The sequence below is a fragment of the Scophthalmus maximus genome, chromosome 3, assembly GCF_022379125.1.
Source record: "Scophthalmus maximus strain ysfricsl-2021 chromosome 3, ASM2237912v1, whole genome shotgun sequence".
NCBI classification, from domain to species: domain Eukaryota; kingdom Metazoa; phylum Chordata; class Actinopteri; order Pleuronectiformes; family Scophthalmidae; genus Scophthalmus; species Scophthalmus maximus.
The window spans coordinates 12,693,571-12,713,534 of NC_061517.1; the positions used below are offsets into that span (position 1 = coordinate 12,693,571).

The 19,964-nt window shown below is 44.2% G+C and overlaps 1 protein-coding gene across 3 annotated transcripts in view; it reads right to left on the minus strand.

The window, feature by feature from the left end:
* l1cama (L1 cell adhesion molecule, paralog a) overlaps positions 1-19,964 on the minus strand; it is a 40,011-nt gene that overhangs the window by 5,087 nt on the left and 14,960 nt on the right. The window contains exons 2-25 of one of the 3 annotated variants that reach the window (XM_035643952.2): positions 13,896-14,001; positions 13,645-13,800; positions 12,272-12,286; positions 10,548-10,650; positions 9,901-10,103; positions 8,778-8,900; positions 8,195-8,365; positions 6,854-6,968; positions 5,114-5,298; positions 4,593-4,724; positions 4,357-4,503; positions 4,153-4,264; positions 3,706-3,863; positions 3,387-3,546; positions 3,000-3,124; positions 2,798-2,899; positions 2,435-2,632; positions 2,272-2,342; positions 1,947-2,172; positions 1,698-1,813; positions 1,061-1,277; positions 658-780; positions 273-449; positions 73-186 (exon numbers count right to left, since the gene is read on the minus strand). In XM_035643952.2, the coding sequence (XP_035499845.2) occupies positions 73-186; positions 273-449; positions 658-780; positions 1,061-1,277; positions 1,698-1,813; positions 1,947-2,172; positions 2,272-2,342; positions 2,435-2,632; positions 2,798-2,899; positions 3,000-3,124; positions 3,387-3,546; positions 3,706-3,863; positions 4,153-4,264; positions 4,357-4,503; positions 4,593-4,724; positions 5,114-5,298; positions 6,854-6,968; positions 8,195-8,365; positions 8,778-8,900; positions 9,901-10,103; positions 10,548-10,650; positions 12,272-12,286; positions 13,645-13,774 (3,223 nt within the window). In that variant the 5' untranslated portion in view covers positions 13,775-13,800; positions 13,896-14,001. Of the gene's footprint in view, positions 1-72; positions 187-272; positions 450-657; positions 781-1,060; positions 1,278-1,697; positions 1,814-1,946; positions 2,173-2,271; positions 2,343-2,434; positions 2,633-2,797; positions 2,900-2,999; positions 3,125-3,386; positions 3,547-3,705; positions 3,864-4,152; positions 4,265-4,356; positions 4,504-4,592; positions 4,725-5,113; positions 5,299-6,853; positions 6,969-8,194; positions 8,366-8,777; positions 8,901-9,900; positions 10,104-10,547; positions 10,651-12,271; positions 12,287-13,644; positions 14,002-19,964 lie in introns of all 3 variants that reach the window. The other 2 variants (XM_035643954.2, XM_035643955.2) reach the window with 2 other exon arrangements.

Consider the following 19,964-nt stretch of genomic DNA (forward strand, 5'->3'; position numbering starts at 1 on the left):
GAAACTATTCCTGTAAGGAACTAATTGGATTACAATGAGTGTTTCATTCTGCACATAGAGAAGATACCATACCGTTCTTGTTGAGGTAGTGGATCTGGAAATTAACATTCCTGTGTCTCTTTTTGGCTACCCAGCTTAAGTTAACTGAGTTTTCCCCCACAGACAGGCTGATGTTGGAAGGAGGTGCTGAAATGCATTCACACAATTGAATTTAATTCATGATCCTGTCCTGTATGTGTCACGTTGTGCCTGTAAAGCACGTGGTTTTGTACCTCCATCCAGCGTGGTGGCGCCCTCCTTCTTAATGGGCTCTCCATCCCCAGTAGCAGTGCGCCCCCTCAGGTAGAAGCGGTAGTGGCTCTGGCGATCCAGGCTCTTCAGGGTGAGGTGGGTGACCGTGGGATCGTCTATTGTCTCCACTTGCATGGGGCTGTCGTCACTCTCCACAACTGACCACAGGAGAGAGAGAAAACATTCGATCACTAGTTGATCTTCAGCACATCGCTATGGGCGACACCTTGTCCTGGGTGACGCGCGACAGACTGATGAGCATCATTAGGAGGCTATGCTTTTGACGTTTTTCTGATGTTATTGATTAAGCTGTAAATTTATTCAATGGCATTATCCACAAAGGATTAAATGTGAAATAATGCTTACCCCGTTGGTATTGCAGTAGATATCCAAGGAGGACTCCGTTGGGCTGGTCTGGAAGTGTCCAGTGGAGGGTCATTTCTGTCTCTGAAGGACTGTCCAAAATCAGGGACGTGGGAGGACCAGGAACTAGCAGCAACACAAACAGGCCTGATTAAAATGCACTTGAGGCATTATTATACTATTTTGATCTACTGTCACTATCTTCCCTTCCCTCCAACCAGTCATGCTCTCTATATCTGTGTCATTTCCTCGGTTGTAATCTCAGATCCCTTTCATTCTTGCTCCATCTTTTTTCTCCACCTGTCAGTTAATTAAACCTCTTCACCCACTTTATCGATCCCCTCCCCCAGCTACGTCGCCCTTCCCCCCCTCTGCCCCGCATTTTTCCTCTCTTTTTCATCCTCACCTCCCTCATTAGTCTTGAAGGACAGCATCTCCGAGGCAGGTCCCTCTCCCTTGCTGTTGAATACCGTGACTGCCAGGGTGTAGTGGGAGTACGGTCTGAGATCACTGATCACCTTCTTCTCCTCGTTGGCCCCAGTCTCCACCACCATGGTGCTTTCTGACTCCTTGGCCCTCCGGCCTCTGTGGTGGCCCCTAGAGCCAGTCCTGGTCAAGTAGATCTGGAACGAGTAGAATCAGTCCAAGAAATGGTGAGGAAGAGGAAATCACTGGTTAGTTTAAAAATGTTTAAACATTTCAGACACTTATTATACTTAATTCAATTTATATTATGTTGAGGGATGTCGTCACATGAGGAGAGACATTTTCTTGTGGCAACATTAAAATATGGCTTGGATTTTGAATGGAACAGGCACAAAAGACCCAAGAGAAGGGACGTTTAAAGTGATATATTTTGAGGTGAGATCATCTAAAATAAAAAAAAAAATAGGCTCCATTCTTCACAACCTTGAGACTAAAGAGAACTCTGAAGCCTCTGCCAAGCTGAGATGTCACTCCCCCCGCTGTAAACCCAAAATATGTATTATTAATGAGGCTGAATATGTTTAAGCCAAAAAACAGAGGAGATACGGGATCAGTACCTTGTATCCCAGCAGGTGTCCTCTGACCGTCTTTTTGTCTACTGCTGCCCAGGTCACTTTGATGGTAGTGCTGTTCATTAGCACAACGCCCACATCCATTGGAGCCTCCAATGGGACTAAGAAAACACAGCAAGTGAGAAAGAAAATTACAAAGAAATATTCCCTGTAATAGAAAAGCCTATTACTGAAAAAACCTTCAGTGATTTCAAACGATTTGCAGTGTTCTTTGTTTATCTTTAAATATTTTACCGTCTTCTCCTGGGTAACCAATGACTGGGTCTGGTTCAGGTCCATCTCCTTTCTCATTGACAGCCTGAACTTTTATCTCAAAGGCAGAGAAGTTTCCAACATCATTGACAATGAATGGCGGTGCCGTTGTGTAGTTGATGTGCCAGGTGGGCCCGCTGCCCAGCACGCGCCTCCACAGCACCCTGTACCTGAATTCAGGTCCATGGAAGTCGCGTTCGTCCATTTCCTGTAATGACGGCAGCAACAGTCAATAAGTCACAAAACCTTTTTATTTAAATTGTTTGGCATTGCTTCAGAATATAATACGTTCAGGTAAACGGCGTACCTCCCAGGTGATGACCAGATTGTCCGGGTCTGTGGACTCACTTCTTACATCTTCAGGGTTGTTTTCTGGAGCTGTGATTGGGGAACAAAAGTACAGAATTGTAATTTGGAGGGTTTACTTAAACAGAGTGTGGTTAAAAACAAAAAAAGAATCACTGGCTTACCTTCAGGAGATGTCTTGTGTATTTCAGATGGCTTGCTGGGGTCGCTCTTACCCAAATCATTGACAGCAATGACCCGGAAACGGTAGGACATGTTGGGCCACAAAGGGAGGCTTGCACGCTCTGTGTTTCCACTTACTCTCTTCATCTCTTCCCAATTCCTCTCCTTCGATCCTTGGTCCTCAAACTCAACCACATACTCTGTACAGAGTCAAAGATCAAAAGGAAATGATATGCTACAGATTATAGAAATTATATATCTTCTTACAAAGCAAAAATGTAATCAGGAGAAAGAGTATGAATGGGACAAGTGGGTGAAAATATGTATTTTTAGACTGAGTTTGTGTGGGTGTGTCTGTACTAAACCTAGCACAGGGCTGTTATGGTCGTCTCCGGGAGTCCAGCTAAGGGTGACTGCACGACGCTTGGGATCAGTGATCTGAAGAAGAACAGGTGGGTCTGGACGATCTGAGGAGGACAACAATGATATCATTACCACATCTACTACCGGTGCGTTGCTTTTCTACAACCAATAGTGTACAGTACAGTATATGATCAGTGATCTTACCACACAAAGTGAGGGTGCCACTGGCTTCAGCCATGTCAAGCTTAGTGATGACCTGACAGGTGTACACACCCTCATCATCTGGTCCCACATTAGCAATTATTAGGTCCGGTCCTTCCAATGTGTATCTGTGAAAATATCTTTGTTATCCTCATGTTCCTTCTCCTTTTAATTCAGATCACCTTGCTCCAGTTGTTTTTATCATCTTCGCCATCTATATTATTATCTCATCCATCTCGATTTTTGTCACATGCATTTATTTGTGTGTAACTGGGAGAATACAGACAAAAATTGACACATGGTAAGAAGAAATGTAATATATATAAGGTGTTCCTGGAATTCAGTGAACAACAGCTATACTAAACAGATAGATGAAGCAAAAAGTCTTACTTTTCGTCACTTTGGGACTCAAACAGCTTCTGATTGCTTTTTCGCCACTGAATTAACGGAGAGCCGAGTTTGGGGTCAAATAGGGCCAGGCAAGTGAAGATTGCTGTGTTTCCAGCCTGCACCTTCAGAGCCTGCGGTGGTGTCAGGATCACTGTCCTGTCTACAGGAGGCAAGTAAGAGGCATTTGATAGTGAGACAAACTGCATGGGGAAATTGGCATCAGTTGTTTTGTGTGTGTGTGTGTGTGTGTGTGTGTGTGTGTGTGTGTGTGTGTGTGTGTGTGTGTGTGTGTGTGTGTGTGTGTGTGTGTGTCACTCACTGAGCACTTCCAGCTCTGCATTGACTGACAAATTGGTGTTCTGTACAGAACAGGTGTAGAAGCCCTCATCGTCGTGTGTGACGTTAGAGATCTCGAGCCCCCCATTCGTGAGTAGGTTCACTCTGGGATCCGCCAGAAGGGAGTCGCTGCCTCTCTCCCTGGTAAACACACACGCACAGTAAAGATATTAACCTTTCCAGCTACAGTAGTGGCTGTTTAATTCACCACTTTAATTGCCACTGTTACAGAAAAGAACAAAGCCTCATTGGAAACCAGCCACTGACAAAATTCCCAGTCACAGCTCAGATGTAACAGCATTTGGCTGTCAATTTATGCATATGAAGATCCACCTACGCAATATCACCTCTGTGAATTATTTTGCTGTAAACATCTGTCAAACAACAAACTATATATATACAATACGAAGCAATAAGCCATGCACCTCACCATATGACTTTAGGTTGAGGAGAACCAAAGGTCTCACACTCCAGCAAAGCCTTTTGGCTCTCTGTTAATGTGTACTTATTCCCGTCTTCAGTAAGTATCTGTGGAGGCAGCTCTGAAACAACGCACAAAGAGAAATGAGTCACACGCTGAGATGCACACAAACAACTGTTTAATTAGTTACACTGAGAAAAAATCAACACTCACCAATGACATAAACGTTGGTGTTTGTAAGGATGGTTCCATGCTTGTTGGAGGCCTGACACTGGTATATGGCAGTGTCACCGAAGTTGACATCATTTAGGATTAGAGATCCGCTGGTTGTCAGAATACGTCTTGAGTCCTTATCGGTTGCTGTTAAAAAGTACTCACTATCAGTACAAGTGCAGTACCCAATATTGTGTGTTGAGGTATGTGTGTGCAGGTTGGGTGCGTGTACTGACCTGATACCGGGATCCCATTGATAGTCCAGCTGATGATAGGAGAGGGGATGCCGTCCGCCTGGCAGTCTAGCCTGACAGTCTCACCTGGGGCATATAACTGACTGACTGGCTCTTTAGTCCAGTAGGGACCAGCTATAAGGAGCAAAATATATTAATAACGTACAGTACAAACAAAGCATTACAGTCTGTACATAAACATTATGAAACAGGTTATAAACCTAGAACTTGACTAAACATAATAATTATTATAAAATAATAAAAATCATGATTTAGTGCTGTGATTAACTTTGAATCACGATGATTGTGCAATATAGCGTAGCACATATGCCGCACATCATAACACTTACACAAAATATACCTGATGTGTTAATGAGGGTGCATAGGTTTTTTCATTTATTAAAATGAAATTCTGTCCCTGGAGTCTACCTATTAAAACATTAAAAGAAAATTCCAACAACAGCCAGCTTTGAAATAATTAATGGTATATTAATAAATATATACTGTAGGTGTATATGACGTACCTTCCACAATCACAGTGTAAGTGTGTGTGATCGCTCCTTGGGAGTTGTTTGCTCTACACTGGTACTCTCCCGCATCACTCTCTGAGATACTACTGAAGCGCAGGCGGCGGTCAAACATGTCTTTCATAGTTCGGTTGTTGGACATCTCACCATCCTTCCACAGCCACGTCACATCAGGAGTAGGACTGAGGAGGAATAATACATGTAATAATCAACTTTATTTGTATAGCAATTTTCAACAAAATTACAAAGTGCTTAACAGAAATTAAAGAGCATTAAGAAACAGCCTTTTCCACAGTTTGGAGGCTCTAACAGCAATGTCCTGGTCACACTTAGTCACTAGCCATGTTTGGGGAATAACCAACAATCCAATTAAGAATTGATGATAAAGTATGGTATGCATTGCAGCGTTGATTGACAGCTGGTCCATCCAGGCAGAACATGGTTACAGGTTGGGCTGTTAGTTTGAATTATATATGACTGCTTGTCATCTATGTAGGAGTGGTAGGAGACCATTGCTCTGCATGATCTGGCGAAGATAAAACATGTTTATTGAAAATAGCAGTGGGCCAAGGATAGAGGCTTGAGGAACACCACAATTAAAATGGGCAACAGAAAAGTTATTTCAGCGAGGTTTGAATGGAGTAGATTTAAAACTAGGTCCCTTAGGACTTACAAAGGTTTGTAGACTGTGCAGGACAGTAGAGTGATCGATCGTGTTAAAGGCAGCGCTTAAATCTAAAAGCACCAGGGCTCTGCAGTTACCTCTATCAAATGTTAAAAGCAAATAATTTAAAACTTTCATGAGTGCTCTCTCTGTGCTATGGTAATCTCTTAAACCTTTTGGAAATATAATTACTATTTGTAATGAATATTAGTTGAAATAAATTCCTCAAGCATCTCAGGTAAGATCATTTAGAAGTTGGTCTTTAATCATCCAGTTTTAGGGCATCAATTCTAGTTGTTATTTTTCAGCAAGGGCTGATTGATTGCATGTAAAAACAAGTTGGAGGTAAGAGAACTGTATAAAATGACTAAAAGATGGATATATCTCTGAATAATTTTGTCTGGATGATATCAATAACACAAGTAGAGGATTTCATTTGAGAAATAATTTCCTCTAGCTATGGTTTGAAACTTGGAAAGTGAAGCAAGATAATTGTTGCAGTTGGGAAGATTTTGGGGATCAGGGGATAGTTGGGGCTGAATTACAATCATAATTTTCCCAATGAAATGAGCAGTGAAATTCTCCGTCCAGTCATTTTCAGGTGCAAGACTTTTATCAGATGGGACATTAAGAACATAATTGATTACAATAGACTTGGTTCTTTTGAGATATTATGTCTGATAAATAATGAACTGGGCAAGAAGAGGTTGAAAAATAATGGGAAGATTGAGGAGGTGAGGATGCAACAGAGGAAGGAAGATGTTTAAAAGAGAGAGGAAAAAACAGCTATGTGTGTGTGTGATAGTGGTTGAAAGTGACAGGAAGTGGACATAAAGAAGAAGGCAGGTAAAGAAAGAGAGAGGGGCATGCAGGGAGCTGGAAAGAAAAATGAGATGGCAGCAGGAAGCAGAGTTGGCAAGAGACAGCACAAGATAGATAACAGAACGAAGAGAGGGTGCGGAGGTAGAAGGAGGGGAGAGAGCTGAATAAGAGGCAGGTAAGATTGATCAGAAGACGTGAGTTTTCTGATTGATGGAAACAGAACACGTACATATATGCACACAGAAACTCACAGGCCTTGGACGATGCACTCAAGCTCAACGGTCTGGCCCCTGAGGGCGTGGTAAGTGCTGTGGCTTCCAGCAGGTCTCATCATCTGGGGTCGCTTGTTCCGCACTACTGAGTTGGCTGGAGAAAGAGAGGTGGAAACACAAAGACAGAGAAAAAGATTCATACATATGTATGGGTAATTTTCAGATTGCCGCCCTGCTGACACAGCAGCCACTTTGGAGATTCTCATAGCCTCTCTGTGTGTGTACATGTGTGTGTATACGTGGAGTCACGCTGCGAACTTTTGGCCAGAATTCACCTCTCTAACAACACATAATCAGGCAGATTTACTACATACACACAGAGGTCTCATGTTAACGCGTGCTCATCTTTCTGACCTCGGGTTGGGCCACAGATGCTGGCAGCCACATCTCAGTGTGAGCTGTATCTCATTACCACTGAGCTGAGGTGGTGATGGGCCCCCTGTTGGCTTTGAGACTATCTACTGGATACAATCACTGCTTTGGTCAGCACAACATGCCACCACATCGAGGTGACTCTGGTTGAGCTATTTTTAACAAATAGTAATTCAGAAAAATCTGATAGCTTCAGAACTATACAGTATTGTAGTATACAGCTACACAGGAGCATGGCTCTATAGGGAAGCCAGTGTTGGTCTGTCAGGTGGTTGGTCAATCCACACTATATGTCAACAGTTGCTCAATTGATTGTCGTGAAATTTTGTACAGACATCTCTGTTTCTCGGAAATAAATCCTGTTGACAGTGGTGATCCTCTGACTTTGCCATTGTTGCCAACATGAGATTGACATTTATGGTTTTGACAGGGTGGTAAAAATGTCCTTTAAAAACACTGTTAAAAGATTCTGCAAATGACTTTGCTGCTGAATATTTATAATCTAATTTGTCAATGCTATGGGCACAGCAGATGCAAATCCATTCACCTTTATTTATACTGAGGTGGCGGCAGAAATGTTTAAGGCAAACCCAAACAATCTGCTGTTTAAAATAATCTACTTGATTTTATTTCATTCGAAGAATCGACCCTTTGACATTATATCATTTATAAGTTGTTGTTTTTTTAAAGAAAGAAAGAAAATGGTGCTCTCATTTTACATATAGTCCAATATTTTCCCATGAGTCTGACATCTAATTTCATTTTTGGAAAAAGTTCAAACACCTATAATGTTTAGCTTATTGCATAGCATTAACATTGAGGGCCAGTTTCAATACTGTTTCCTTTCCACTTTTTAACCCAAAGCTGCATTACAGGACCGCAGCTCATTTCAGGTCATACAGTTCAGTCAAGTCAGTTGGAGCTTAGTTGATCCAGAGCAAAACTCACAAGCGGTGACGGTCAGAGTGATGGGCTCCTTTGGTAGAATGGTGCGGGTCGCCAGATACTGAACATTGCAGGTGTAGTCGTCCCTGCTGTCCTCAGTTGTCAAATGGGCAAAGTACAGGTTTCCATCCTTCCCAACCATCACTCGCTGACTAAGCTGGATATGGTGCAGCCCTGATGAGGGTGGGGAAGAGGGAAGTGGTAAAGAGAAAGATGACTGATGGACACAACCCCAAAAATGGATTCTGAGGAGTTCAGCAATGGAATAAAATAGTGAGAAGAACATAGAGATATACTCTAATAGGATAAGAGAAATATGAAAGAATTGTAAAAAGAGATGTTAGTGAATGGGTGTGAGATTAAGTCCTGCTCATCCTACAAAATGTTCTGTGGATATGTTTTTGAATACAGGGATAAAAAAAAAATGAGCACGTTGTTTCAGAAATAGATGATGAACTGTACCTCTCTTATCATGATGTGATAAAAGTGGACAACAATAGGATGGACAGACAGTCCTAGTGGCAGAATTTATTGAGGAGACAGGAAGGATGTAATGGAAGCAGAGATGGAAAGGCAATGTACTCACTCCAGTCCATCCAGTGAATGATAGGCTCCATAGAGCTCTGTGGGGGATTACACTTCAGAACAATACTGCTTCCCTGTTCAGACTTCACATGAACCTTTTTTTCTTTCTGCAGGGTTGGAGGAACTAAAGAGAGACAAGCATGGGAAAAAATTGCAGACCCGTTATACTGCGTAGATACACAGAGATGATGTACACAAAATCTTGTGCACGTATTTGTTGTCCAATATAGAGACGTCTTAAAGTAATCCACATTACAGGTCAACTTAAATACACAATTATATGGACAAAATGAACTTTAGGGATTTGAGGAAAAGCTTCTTCAGAGGAGGCGCCAGGTTGTCTTGTGTCCTGCAGCAGCAGACTGACGTGGATCGTGAGTCATGTGTCTCCCCCACCCTCCCTACCTCTGCCCATTGTTGATAACCCCAGAGGAGCTACTGTAGAGTGCTTCACATGACATCAACCACAGAGTGTTTCTGGGGAAACCGTTGTCAGGGAAACTGTGAAGGAAGGAGGTCGCCAAGGAGAGATCCAGTCACACAGGTGGATGGATACCCAGAGGTGCTCTTCACTTGTGCTCGGGAGACCATGTGTGCTTGTGTGTGTGTGCTTATGCATACCTGAGTGTATGCTGATTATTGTGTTATTGCATGTAATGATGTTCTGGGTGGCGGTACTCGGAGGTATCAGTGTGAGCCTCCATATGCTAACGAATGAGCACACTTTAAAGCAGGGCAAGGGACAGGTTTATACACCGGCTCCGTTCACAGCTTTGTAAAACGCTATATTATTGCTGATAAACCGACAACAAGCAGCTCACCTTTAATCTGTTTCTTTTACAGGAGAACTAACACTGTAACTGGCATCTATAAAAGACATGTAACACCTCTAATGTGATGCTGTTTTTTGAACACATATCAGAAGATGCTTGATATTTTTTTGAAAGCGTGTGATAGCTTTCTTAAGGTAAGGAAAGCCAAATCAATGCAAATCAGCAAATACTCACTGTGCATGACTGCATTTACATATTTGAATTATGTAAACTTCAACATTTAATGACTCAATGTTTCAGCAACTGGTCAGTGGTGTCTTTAGGATTAATCAGTGATCAGCATGCAGTTACCATCAGTAATGAGTAAGGCCTCATTAGACACGGCAGTCCCCAGCTCATTGGATGCGTAGCAGACATATTTGCCCTGGTACTGCTTCAGGCTGTCCATAGTATTACTGAGCGTGTAGAACGGGAACGAGGCAGTGACCTCAGAAACCTTCAGCTCCGGGTCGCTGCCTTGGTTGAACTCAAGTCCGTCCTTTGTCCATCGGACACTTAAAAAGAAAAGAAAAAAATCAGTCAAATAGACAACAGAACGTTCATTCGAATATCAAAGTCAACAAAGTAATAATTTCCTAGCATTTAAAAGCAGTCTCTAACACACACAACAATGCCCTTACATGTCACACTGAATTTGTTGAAACAAAAGAATGGCTGCTAAATTTACACAAGATGCCCCAGTGGGACTCATAAGCTTGTGATGTGTAATTGTGATATTCATCTCTTCCTTGGCAAATGGACCAGTTTTCCACTTCAGAGCGAAGAAAGTCTGACTCTCATGTAACGCTAATATGTAAATGTCAACCGAACAAGGAGAGGGAAGGTCACTGTTCTCCAAGATAACTAACTGCTTGGCTCATCCTTGACAAACACAGCGTCTTCAGACAGAGACCCACTGTGTTTTTTTACACGTGGTGGATGTGTTGGTGCTGACTAACATGGGTGGAGGGTTTCCGGAGGCTTTGCATCTCATGACGAGGTCCTCCACGCTGAAGACGGTGACAGACTCCGGCTGCATCGTGATCACTGGAGGCCTCTTCACTGCAAGGACCAAAACGGGGAGGGTTTTCATCAAGCAGATGTGCACACACCCTAACACCTATATAGATATATAGCAAGACATACACACACGGACTCAACACTGAATACAATTCTGCATCCATATCACCTGCTTTCATGCTGCATTGAACTGTAAAAACTCCAGCTATGACATACACACATGTACTGCATCACCCCATTGTACTACACACATCCCTAAATGACTGGTAAAAGCTTGGCAACAGTACAGAATAACAAGAGACACCACTCATTTTCATAGTTTAACAGCTGCCGATGAACATACTCAGTCAATATCACTTAAAAAGAGTCTCCCCAGAGAAGGAGATGAAATGTTGAGGAAAAGGGAGAGAGTGAGAGAGGAGGTCGGGAAAATGGGATAAGATGAGAGGAAATTGATACAGCATAATGTAAGAGGGAGAGCTCATGTAAAAGAGATATATGGCACAGGGCTCCTCGAGAGACAGGGAAATGAGTGGAAGAGCCTGTGTGGAAATGAAGTCGGATTAAAAAAAGAAAAGAAGTAAAGACCACCAGAGGATGTTTCTCTTTCTCTGTCATCAATGCCCATAATAGCCATAAAGCAATGACCCAATAACTGTCATAAAAACCAGGATGCTGGATTGCGGCATATTAAATCAGTATGTTTGATTCTTCCATATGCTTTATGGCCTATGTCGTGTTTGTATGCATTGTTTTCAAAACTTATAGACAGAAATTTTAATATTTTTCGCCACGTTCAAAGGAAGAGGAATAGAGGTCACAGCTTGATAGCTGTTGGTAGAGTCTTAAATTTGACTTTAAGGGAAAGAGGCAGAGCCAAAGACAGAGATGAATTTACATTATGTAGGTAAACGGGTAAAGGAGGGGAGGGGGGGCAGTGGTAGATGAGAAGAAGGCAGTGGAGAGGGTGAGCTGAGCAGACAGGGGAGAAGGATGGAAGCGCAAGAGAGAGCACATGCAGTGAAACGGAGCAAAGGGAGACGAAGATAGAGGAGGGAAAAACAAACAGGATTCGGAAAAAGACAGATAGCGAGAGTGAGGGAATTTAATGAAAGAATTCCCTCTGAAAGAGGGTATAAGCCCATTTCCTCAGCTGATCAAATTGAAGTTTGGGCTGCGGGCACTGCTGCATTATTGGCAGAGGAGGAGAGGAGCCGGTGCTTAGCACTTTAACTCCTCTTTATTTTCCCGTGGCTTTGATCTGACAGCCCTGCTGCCTCTTCACAGACAGCACTTCCTCACACTTCCTCTTCCCTGCTCCTGCAGGGATCTCACCTATAGGGAGCCAATGAGGCTAAACACACACCCGCAGACAGAAAAGGACACTCTAGAATCAGGCGCATTTTTTCGCCAAACAACACGCCTTCTCACATACAGTCACACAGGCACGACAAGACACTTCCTCTGAAACAGATGCACAAACACGGACGCACACACGACCACAGCAAATGCACACCACTGCCAGATTCCACAAAGTGCAAAATGGGTTTTACTGTTTGCTGAATGGGAAATAACCTCTCTGCCATAATGAAAGTGTTCACTATAAGCATTGCCAGCTCCTGCATTAAGACAGATAGACATCAATAAAGTGAAAAGCACTTACGATCACTTATGTGGTCTGTTAGTCAGTCACAGAGGTGGCCAGAGAAAAGGCAATGAGGGAAAAAAGTTTAGTTACAGTAAACAAGATAGACAGATAGACAGATAGATAGATATACATATAGATCATATTTATAATACCACTTAAATACACAGTACAATATTCATATTAATTGATCATGCCTCCACACCCTTTTTATCACGACTTGTGTTTAATTTTTCTAATTTCATAGTGCTTGCACAATGACAATGACGTTCTTGAATCTTGAAGATAGGTAGATAGATAGATAGATAGATAGATAGACAGATAGATAGATAGATAGATAGATAGATAGATAGATGTGTAATGTCTCCTGTAATTGAGCGTGGCTGTCAACCCCGTCTTCCTTCACCCAGATCTCCTGTATTGATCCTGATCCAGACCTCACTGACTCTCGTTGACATGGTAGAAGCTCGCTAATTGAAAGGCAGGGGACACATTGACCTTTTACATCTTTGACCTGCTCCTCCTTCCACCTCCTCATCATCCTGCCTTCATCCTCCTTGGCCCTCACACCTCCCATGTCACCTCGTCCCCTCGGGAATTAGATTGGGAGATTTACTGCATTTCATCAACACTTACCGGATAAACAGTAAAATGGGTATTTACGTGAGTGTGTGTGTGTGTGTGTGTGTGTGTGTGTGAGAGAGATAAAGAGAGAGAGAGATTTCTTCTTTGTATACACATACTTTTGAAATCTGTGTGGGTGGTGAAGGACTGTGATTCATTGCAAGCATCCTTAGATAAAGAGTGAACAACAAAAGCAACAGTGGAAACAATATTCTCTCTCTCTCCCTCTCTCTCCACTGGAGCTCTGTGGGCAGGTCCGCAGCGGCAGACGAGATGAAGATCAATTTCCCTGCAGGGCCACAAGCTCAGCTGTATTCCAAATGTCCACATATTGCATCGAGACGGAGACAGAAATGAGCCTGCTGAATTTTGGTTGTATAACTTAATTGTTGATTAAATTACTCAACAATCAGATTCTGCTTTGCACCAAGGAAGGCGGATCAATAGTGGGACTAATCAATGCAGTATGAGGGGATCAATTACAGAGTAATTAGACACACCACAGGCAAAGATGAGCACTAAACAAAGAAGCCTCAAACAGTGGAGTCGTTTGAGCATAAAAGTGCAATCCAACCCTGAATATTGAGGTGAGTGAAAGAGGGACGTGTTCATTCTGCTCATTTGCACTGATTAATCATAATGAAAGATCATTATTAGCGTGCTTTGATGAATCAACAATGCAATTAGCACAACAAATGGATCTTTGAACCTCATGGAAGCCTTCAGCCACCATCGTTATGAATGGTACAATATGGATGGGTACTCACAGTTGGAGGGTATGTGTATGGCAGCTTGGCCGAGCTGGGCAGTGAGGGAGATGAGGAGGAGGAGGAGGGGGCGGAGGCGGGGGGAGCACTGCCCCCTACTGCCAACCTGCTGTTGCTGCGTGTGAGGCATTGCTCACTGTCCCATCAAAGTACCACCTGCTCACACACACGTACAGTTAAATGCACACAGAGGGCCACCCCAACACAGACACACACCCGTGCTGAGCAAGTGTGAGGCTATGTTTCTCTACCAGGAGGCCTCTCCTCATATGTCTTTGGTCACTCTGGGTCGTCTCTCCTTTTTTCCCCTTGTCTCCTTCTTTAGCTGAGATCCACGCCCTCCTGCTGGTCTCCTCTCTGCAAGATAAAAGAGAAAGGGGAGGGAGGGGACGAGGGGTGTGAGGGGAGGACACGATGAACACAGGGAGAGGGAGGGGCAGAGAGGGGCCATGTGTCAGAATGGGAGAAAAATTACCCTGCACCATGTGGTCAGCCCTATAGACAGATCGAAACATGGAGTTAACGCACCAATCAAAAGTCAACAATACACATCCTGAGAAAAGAAAACACAAGCAATGCCTATCGCTAAACCTGTTCCTGGAAAAAAACAAAAAACAACACCATTTGGTTAATTACATGAGCAGTGGCACATATGGAAGAGCCACAACAAGAAGCCGAACAGAGCCTCCCCAACCCAGATGGGCCGTGGACAGACAAATGCAGACTGATGACGTGTCAAATCAGATGAAACGCAAGACAGACAAGCAAATGGTTGATAATTAGGTCGACTGGTCAGGGCCCCAATGCACAAACTGAACAGTTTGTGGTGTACTTGGGCGATAGTGCTGTGATAAGCGTGTGATAAAGATGCTATCGGTCTTGGTGAGCATGGCAAACCAGCCCCTGCGATGAGTCTATCCATTCTCCATCTGTACTCTTGGAGACGGGCCTCGCCACAACATGCAGGCTGTCCTCCCCCGCGGCACCACGCGGCGCAACCCACTGACTGTTTACACTACTCAGTATCACACACAAAGAACTGTTACAGCACACCATGATTAAGAAGTACATGTGAGACAAAAGAAAATGGCGGTAATAGAGAGAGCGTGCTTATTTGGCAGCTCTAAATGGCAGCGTGATTGTGAGAGTTTTGGCTCTGCCCACTGTTGTGCGTTTACGATGCCAAACCGGGGTGATGGTTGACCTTGGAGAGTGGGAAAAGGTGAGGAGAGGAGGTAAGGTGATGGAGCAGAGTTGAGCGCGGAAAGAGAAGAGAAGAGAATGAAGACTGGTGATCATCATTCATTTTCTTGTATATATTGGGGAAAGGGTTGGCCAGTTAATTTCCGTGGATATTTCAAATGTCAATCAATGGACAATGAATTGAAAAGAGAATCAGGAATGTGGGATTTCTCTTTATCAAAAGATCCAAATTAAATAAAATTAAAGACCAAACAAGAGCTTAGCTCTTAATAAGGCAGTTTAAACTAACAGCAGGATTAAATGAGCCGTTACACTCACTCGCTTGCCTTGTCAGACGCACGTCACAACAAGCACACTGAGAGAGGGAGGAGTGGGAGGAGAGGGGGGGTTGAGGTGGGCGGAGGACTTCTGGGGAAAATGAAAAGTGGGTATGAGGAGGAGAGGAGAGGAGAGGGAGAGGTGGAGGTGAGGACGGAGAGAGGCAGAGTGAAACTGGGAGGGCGGGAGCTGATGGGAGGATTGGAGGGATGTGGAAGGAGGAGAACGGATGACAAAGGGTGACAGCTGTGACGCTAATCCTATCCATCCACTCGCATACGCACACATGCAACCTCTCCCAATCAATGTGCATTATTTGTTCCCTTTCTTCTTGGTCCTCGACTTCTGCATCTTCTTTTCCAGTGCCCATATTAGACTGGAGCTGCCTTAGTTATTGCTCCCGGGAGACGGAGCCAATTACTGTGATCCCATCTTAAACCAGACTCTCCACAATGCCATTAGAAGCAGACAAACAAAGCAGAGCTAGTCGGGGTATTAGTGCTGGTGTGGATGTGATCCAAGGTGGGAGCTTGTCTTACAGTGCCCCCGTCCAAAGAGACGGTGAACTGAGAACTGAGAGCTGATTAACGACGTGGCGGGCCGTGGCTTGTCATGCTGCCAGTTGCAATTTACCAAAAGACTTTGCTGCATGTGCGAAAGCAAGGACAAATACACTAAGACAGAGAAATGAGCTTGTGATGCATGGAGGGACAGACAGTAAGAAAGGCAGGCAGACAGACACACACACACACACACACACCTCGACTGGTTTGAGAGAAGAGATCAGACGGATAAAAGGGCATGGTCCAGTGGGCTCCAGTCTGGAGGTAGACTGTGCCACAGAATATTCCAGTCATATTGAGAAGGAGCGGTAAAGGGGAACACTATAATAAGTGGGCAGGGGCGTGGAGGAGAGACTGCGTGAGGGAGCGGCTGAGACAGACGGACAGACAGGGAGAGAGTAGCATGGAAGGTTGCCATGTAACAGGGCCAACCCAGCCACCCAAACATGCTGATGGCGCAGACTGATGTGGCCTGAGACACATTTGCACAAATGCACACTTCCACACTGAGTGCGTGGCATGAAGCCTCGCGCCGGTCCATCATCACGGGGGTGAGAGGCACTGACATTGAAGCAGACGCCTGATTTCACTTCTTCAGGGGTGTCCGCTGTGCAGCTGTCAGCGATCCAATCCCAGCCCTGTTACCTGCTTCGTTGGACAGGGTCAGAGTTCGCGTCTGGGATGGTTGCTTGCAGCGGGGCTGAGGTGACCCGTCACGCTGTTCCTGAGTGCTTTTAAAAACTGTTATCACCACTGGGATGTCAACGGGCACCATCAAGAGACATTCAATCACAGGGAGATTGTAGCATGTGCAGTGCTGCGTTGAGATTTGAGGGCGTGGTCTTTTTTTTTTTTCTCAAGAAAAGCGTCAAACAGGCCGAATCCACCAAGTGCATTTTACAATTATTCATGGTTTGCTGTTTTGTGATGTTTTGCTTGAAAAAAAAATAATAATCCAAACAAGGTGTATTATGAATTATTAGTGTTTCTATCATTAGTACAGTTTAATAGCTGTGTTACCAATGTGATGTGCCACCCCCCCCCACTTGTCATCCATTAGATAGTAAATTACACCCTTCCCTCCTCTGCAAAATTTAGTAATTAGCATTAAGTAGGCATGTTGGGCGTTGCCAAGGACTTCCAATGCTGAAAAGGCTCTCTTATCTGTGTGTGTGTATGTGTGTGTGTGTGTGTGTTTGCATCGGCGTGTGTGATCGAGATCAAACCCTAAAATCATGTTCCGGGATTCACACATTTTCACACGGCGTGCTAACCACCTACACACAGGACACGTCTACTGTTTGCTTCGTATCCTCATGCAGCTGGAGCTGCTCTATTGATGAATGCAGCTTGCAATGTTTTCTCTCAACGCAACGCAGTGTGTGTGTGTGTGTGTGTGTGTGTGTGTGTGTGTGTGTGTGTGTGGAGGGGGGGGGGGGGGGGGGTGCATGTTCAAACATGTGTGCAGGTCTTGCGCCCTGTCATGCCTTGCTCTTAAATATTAACTACCTCCAGCTGTGAAGATGTGTAGGGGGGAGAGGATGCGGGATGGAAGGAGGGGGGAGAAAAATAAACGAATACATGCCCCCCTTTACCTCCTCCTCTTCCCCCAGGGTTCCTCCGTCTGAAGAAACATCAAGCTCAAAATGAGACAGACGGCAAAAAAGATAGTGATTACGACATAAACAAAGAGAGTACTCACGCAGACAAATGGAATGATGGAGCTATAGTAATACAAAAGAAGAGCAGCGAGAGGATTATAAGGGTCAATGGATAGTAAAAGTGAGGGGGGGTCTAATGAACAAGGTGGTGCTGGTGGGGGGTAGATGATCAGGCCCCCTACAGAGTGAATTATTCATAGAAATACCCTTCCTGTCGGCACAATTTGCCCCAAATTCACCCAGATTCATAATTCATTTGCCCCCCTCGCCAAACATTTGGTCTGGTCTGAGACGGCTGCCGTCCATCTCTACCTGGTGTCTTTGGTGTGGCTGTCTGATTCTCTCCTTCACACCCTCCCCTCGTCCTCTCTCTGGCAGGGTCATACTTAATGCATGAGCCTGTTGCAGTGAGACAAGACTCAGACCCACTTTGTCACTACAGCAGAAAAATACCACAAATCATGTGTAATAATACATGCTACCTGTTTCCTCCCCGCTCCGCGATTCACTCTGTAACACGGGCATGTCTCTCATCATTCACCGCAGTGAAGATTGCATTTCGTACAAGCTTTTCTCATATTTTCTCAAAGTGTTTGTACTTATGAGCCCAGTCTTATAATAGGAGCTGTCCAAGGATAATGAGTGCCCATTTTCCAGTCACCTTTTCATCAATCCTCTCCCTCTCCTCTCTCAGCCCCCTTGGTAGCCGACACTAAAAGCTTTCTTGAAAGATCACCTTTCACAATACGTTTGTGAGTCTCTTTCCATCTCCTCTTTTCCATATTCAACGTCTTTTCTCAATTTAATAAACTGCTGTGGTAGCACTCTAGCCAGGTCAATAGGCAGTGTGGCCGATTAATTCAATTTTCACAATTTAAATGTGAAAGGGGCTTAACAGCCCACGGAGAAACCTACATCTCTCTCATGCCGGCACTCTTTGTTTAAAAGGCCAAGTAACATGTGTTTAAAGACTGATGATCCATGGCCAACGCCAAGTGGAAATGTACCAGTGGAAAAAAGCTGCAGAGCTACAGCTAATCTGGAATCAGGGTACCGGCACAGCACATTTATCAATACCACTATTAGCATAAACTCAGCCGTTAGAGACTTTGCCACTCCCACTATGTGTCAGAGGCGGAGATAGAATGCATGCCATATTTCTCCCCAGTCTCCAACGCCCCGCACCTCTTTCGAGGTCTCCACCTCACCCCACCCCCTCATATTTTTTCAAAGGTTAGGGGTTAATATTGGAGTGACACAAAGCTGGAGAAAATAAAGGTTGTCAGAAGAGCCATGAGGGCAACCGCCTACACTCTCTCTCTCTCTCTCTCTCTCCAGGTTGCCATGACAACAGGGTCTCCTCACAGCATCCCCCACTTGTACATACAAATTCAGTTATTCAAACACATGGTCACTAACAGGTTTGCGGTATCACTTACATATGCGCATGCACGCAGGCATGTACGCACACACATGATCACTCATTTGCCGATGCACATGGACAGGCCATCCTTAAAACACACACACATTCATATGTGTGTACAAATACTGTAAGTCTTTCTTATGGCAGAAAGTGTTTAAGTCAGTCAAACATTTATAGGTTAAATCATTTACAGACTCATTCTACTGAAAGTCAAAATACAAAACACAAGTACAAGATTTCCAAGGTCCTCCCTTGTCATCCCTCCTACTGCCACCACTGCGAAAGAAGCCACCTATGGCGTGATTTATTTATTGATGTTTTTCCCCTTAAGACACAACGGGAATGGTAGAATAAAAGAAGTGGTGAATAATTCAAGGGGAAGGGAGTGGACTCATTAAGACATCCGTGAGGGCTGGAGAAAGACTGCAGAGGTGTATGGAGGGACGGAGGATGGAAAAACCAACAAGGAGAAAGAAGGGCAAGACCGGCGGGAGATCAAAGGCGGGGTTGACAACAAAGTAGACAACAGAAAGTCTGAAAATTTAATAGAACCTGGAAACAAAGAGGGGATGAGGTGGAATGGGAAGAACAAAGAGAAAAAAGATGAGCAGAAAAAGTGTGAATGATTGACGTGATGGGAGAGGGAGAGATCTGGTGATGGGCTCACTCACAGTAAAAGCTCTCTAATGATCAAAAACAGTTGTAATCTGATGTACGAGTGTATCAGATTCCCTGTGTGTGAGTGTGTCTGTGTGCGCGAGTCCATACGTGTATCAGTAGAGATCAGGCCGTGTGTCGGCAGGTCAGCTAATCTCTCTTGTCAGCTAATGGAGCCGGTCTTGCAGATGGAGTGCTGCCTCTAGCCCTCCATCCTTCTAGCATGTTGGCTGCTGCTCACTTTGATGAACAACTGATAAGGTCATCTGCTTATGGCTTGACTGTCACTCAGCTCGTAGCAGGAAATGGTGATGTATGGTACTTTTGAAATAACGAGTGGAGCCGAGTGGTAAGTTTGCGTGTTTGGGCGGATAAAATCACAACAGTAGACTTCATGGTGGACTGGTTAAAAGGTAAAATCAATGGGCAATGCTGTAATTTAGATTTATTTTTATTTTCCGTTTCCTTTCAATACCCTAGCAATCAAAATGCAAT